Raw genomic sequence first — 4,241 nt, 5'->3', positions numbered from 1 at the left:
TTCAATTTTTTCCTTTCTCTCAATTTCGTCGTGAAAATCCTTCCTCGTTTCGCTTTACCTTTTTCCGAAAAAATTTATGACGCGAGCATTTACCCTCCGTTCGACGTGTATACTCGTCATTGCTTAAGTTTAACTATGCGTCCCCGTAAACGATTTTTGAAACTAAAGTTCACTGGTTAAGAGATGCTTCGTGTATCACGTTCTACGTACCAATTCACTTGGAAACGCGTCTGATAAGCGAAGGGACGTGAGAATGATAGTATCGCGTGACCATCGAAATTAATATATCGAGAAACAAGCGATCATCGCCGAATAACCTACGTGCGCGATTTTATCGCGCGAAGATTCTCATATCGCGTGCTTTCGTCGGCGGGAACGCGTTTTCGATGCTCCACTTTGAACATTATGCCAACAGCGCAACGCAGTCCACCTCCGTAGTCTGGCAAATCGTCGTCACTCAATTTAAATACGGCCAATTATTACGAAATGCTGACTTGGCGAACGAAACTAACTGCATAAACGGCCAGAGAGGAGAACAACATTAGCAGTGTGAAAGTATCGACATTATGCCGAGCACGAAGGGTAAGTGATCGAAGAGAAGCCGCTTCAAAAACCATTACTATCGTCGTTTACGCTCTTACAGTATTTTCGCTTGAATTTCGGAAATTTTTCGCTGTCGGGAACTGAATTGAATTTACCGTGTGGTAATTTTTTTTTTGGCAAGGCCGGTTCGAAGTTAAAATTAAATCGGAAATAATAATAATAATCGACGAACTGAAACAACGAAGAGCAAATTGGTTTCGTTGTGTATCATTATTTGATACTATTTTCATCGCATGTGTTATATTCTTTTAATTCTTAACCTTAGGAAACTTGATTCCAAATCATAAATTCTACGTTTCTTGGAATAATTAGAATTAGTAAGATGTTAAAAAGAATTTTTAAGAAAGAAATTTTCACCTCGTCCTTTCTCGTTTCGCGATATTTGAACACAGAAACTTGATAAAGATATCTGTCTATGAACGAAGCCTTGTTCCTCTTACTAAAAATTTAAGAAACAAGTTCCACGAATCTACGAATATTCTACATGTTTGTATAAAACGTTCTACATATTTCTGTCAAAAACAACAGATCCCTATGGAGAGGACGTGTCGCTCCTTTACCCGGACAATCACAGCGATAAGTTCGCCAAGTTTACAGAGACACCCTGTGAAACGCCGATAATCAAAGGCGTAGTAAATCAATTACGAAAATGGCCAGCGGATGTAATGTTCGCATTTCTGGCAGCCTGTCTAATCATAGGAAGCCTGGTTTTCTTGATCTTCCTCACGGTGGCTATTTGTGCGCCCACCGTTGTCGGTAACAGGTGTCTAGCTGTTTCTTTATTATACTCTTGATGGAAAGGATACAGTGAGATCATAAATCAAAGCATTAAATAGGTATAATAATCGGCCTATCGAATTTCTGATTGCCTTATTATTCGAATTGTTCGAAAGCCAAACTATTAATCGAACTTTTTGAAAGCCAAACTGATCAGCGCTACTTTTCGCAAATTTCTAGTTTCACTATTCGGGTACCAAAAAGTATGAAAGTTACCAAAGAATGAACGTCTCGTGTCCATAGGTTTGTTTATCGCAAAGAGATGGTAATGCACAATGCTAAACAAATATTCGTAGGAAAGTTTAAGAAAATAATGCTTATGATCGATGTGTTTACCAATTTCCATTAAAATCTCGCTGTATCAATCATCTTGTCATCGTCTACACGCTATAGTAATTACTAAACTACGGATGTTTACGTAAATTCATGTTTACAATAACTCGTAATTTTTACTTATTTACTTATTTACTTATTTATTTACTTATTTACTTATTTATTTACTTATTTACTTATTTATTTACTTATTTTTATATCTGAATTACGAAAAGGTGGAACTTGAATAGAGATTCGTTACAGATTCTACCAAATATTATTATGTCGATACTTTATTTCGGGTATTTTGCGTATTTTCATACATTATGCGCATTCTGTACGATTTTGCTCTTTCAAGTTTCCCACTTAGCGATTACCATGTTAATAAAAATCAGTCCGCAGTTACAAAAGAATTTTTCCAGTCTCGCTATATTTTTTCAACGATTCAACGATTTCCGTACACAAGGCAAAAATTTTGATATCGACGTTGTTCCATAAATCATTCGATATTTTAGAATAGGAGGAATCTCGAACCTACAAGTCGGAGCATCCAATGCGTACTTCTTCAAACTGGATAATCAGAACTGGTCGACGACGGATTATTGTTACATAGAAACTGCTGCCAGAAGACATCCAGACTTTAACGTAAAACCTTCGAGAGAAATCTTTGAAATTTTAGCGTTTGTCCAAATTCCAGAACGCCGGTGACGCGAATTTTTATCGTAGGTGTACCTGATAAATTTAATAAAGGAGGAGCCTAATAAGGGGAGATTGAATCAGCAGAGTATTAATGGAACAAGGCTGGAATCTAAATTGAACGATTCAAATAACTATCATTCCTCGATATCGAGTCGAGAGGATAGGCTTAGGGAACAATTGGTACTTGCAAATGGAAATATAAGGAACGTCAATGTATCGATCGATAAATTCTTCAAAGGGTGAGATCGACTATAAACTTCTACATTATTCGAGACGGTTTAAACGATTTTGTTTGCAGCTCGAAACTGTGGAAAATTGCGAAAGAATTGGACGACCAAGTTCTGGAAATCGCAGCCAAAGCACAGTTGCTTTGGAGCGTTCCTGGTGTCGTCCTCAAACCGAATATGTTTTGCAATCTAGACTCGATGAAAAGTTATCTTTGCAAGTAAGCAGAACATTTTTATCTGCGTAAAATTTCTTTACGTTGTTCTAAATAATTAGACGGATGTTTATACGTCTATACAATCTAAAATTAATTTATAAAAATTAAAAAAAAAAATTTGTAAAATATTCAAAGTACACTACAACCCATAATTATTATGTATTATGACACTTATCAATATTTAATATAAATTACATATTTTTCGGTGATTTTATTTTCTAGCTAGCTTACTATAAATCTGTTATTTCGTTTATATTTATATAAATTGTAAAATTTAGTACAGTTAATTGGTAATGTACGAATATCTACGTAAGATGAATTTTTTTTAGTTAGATTCTGCTTCTTCTCAAAAATATGAATCTGCATAAACATCGGTACTCTAATAATAATTCAGGTCGATTATGCTTTGTTCTTCGAACAGCAGTAAAGACGAGTGTTTACCAGACAAGCTGGCAACTATTGAGCCAGAAAACGATATTCAGCTGACAGGAGTACCATGTCAAGCTTTCATGGGCTTCATCGTCCAAGAAATATCAAAGAACAACCATAATGGAAAATACACATTGAAGGAAGCGGTAGAAAAATATTGTCCAAGGTAAAATTGAGTCGATGAAAGTCGGACATAAAAATCTTGGTACATCCGTACGCGAAAATAATTATATTTCCTTGTAGATTGTATTACTGTCCAGAAATTCGGATCCTAAACTCGAGCCCAAAGTGTCCAACGAATGCTTTAAACTGCCCTATCGTTTATTCGAGTATACTAACGCATATCACGTGACGACTGATATATTTTATTACAAACTGTACACGCTGTAGCTTATAAAATATAATTTTAGAGAAATGATGTATTCGCTCTTTCGTTCGATTTTTCTCCTTTCCTCGTGAATGTCGATCCTATGCTTCATTTGAAGGTTCTATGTTCGTACAGTCGAAGGACGCCCAGCCACATCCAAATTTCTCCGACTAAATGGCAAAATTTACCATTCGAGTACTGTATGATCGAAAAGCAAATATATACGTGTTAAGGGTCTGAAACATACATATCAGTAAAATTGTGCCTAACGTGTAAGACAGAGCGGTAAATAATGGGAAATAGGAGAAAAATAACCAAATAGCGACAATGGCTTCGCTGATACCGCAAACCAAGTCAGCCAGATAGAGAACTATCGATGGGAGACTCCAACGTGGATTTTTCTACAATATTTACAATTATTAGAGATATACACTACCATTCAAAAATTTGAGATTTAAAGATTTGTTTGTAGCACTAATTTTAAATTGAGCGATTCAAGGTAGATACAAATGATTCGAAATTTTTAACCAATAGTGTGCATAATTTGTAGTGTATATATATATACTATATATCTTATAGTAATAGCGTGTAACAAAAATCCATAGTTTTAGA

At 35.4% G+C, this 4,241-nt stretch overlaps 1 protein-coding gene across 1 annotated transcript; it reads left to right on the top strand.

The window, feature by feature from the left end:
- The first annotated feature begins 481 nt into the window (after nucleotides 1–481).
- Nucleotides 482–3,684, top strand: LOC138186863 (uncharacterized). Its single transcript, XM_069127118.1, has 7 exons — nucleotides 482–582; nucleotides 1,132–1,366; nucleotides 2,208–2,337; nucleotides 2,419–2,630; nucleotides 2,690–2,836; nucleotides 3,255–3,428; nucleotides 3,506–3,684. Exons 1-7 carry the CDS (start codon nucleotides 567–569, stop codon nucleotides 3,612–3,614), a joined length of 1,023 nt encoding a protein of 340 aa, XP_068983219.1. The 5' UTR covers nucleotides 482–566; the 3' UTR covers nucleotides 3,615–3,684.
- The last annotated feature ends 557 nt before the right edge of the window (nucleotides 3,685–4,241 follow it).

This window comes from Bombus flavifrons, chromosome 14 (genome assembly GCF_040668555.2).
Source record: "Bombus flavifrons isolate JBK064 chromosome 14, iyBomFlav1_principal, whole genome shotgun sequence".
In the NCBI taxonomy this organism is placed as follows: Eukaryota; Metazoa; Arthropoda; class Insecta; order Hymenoptera; family Apidae; genus Bombus; species Bombus flavifrons.
The sequence above is the reverse complement of the archived record's forward strand: the minus strand, read 5'-3'. Positions and strand labels throughout refer to the sequence as shown.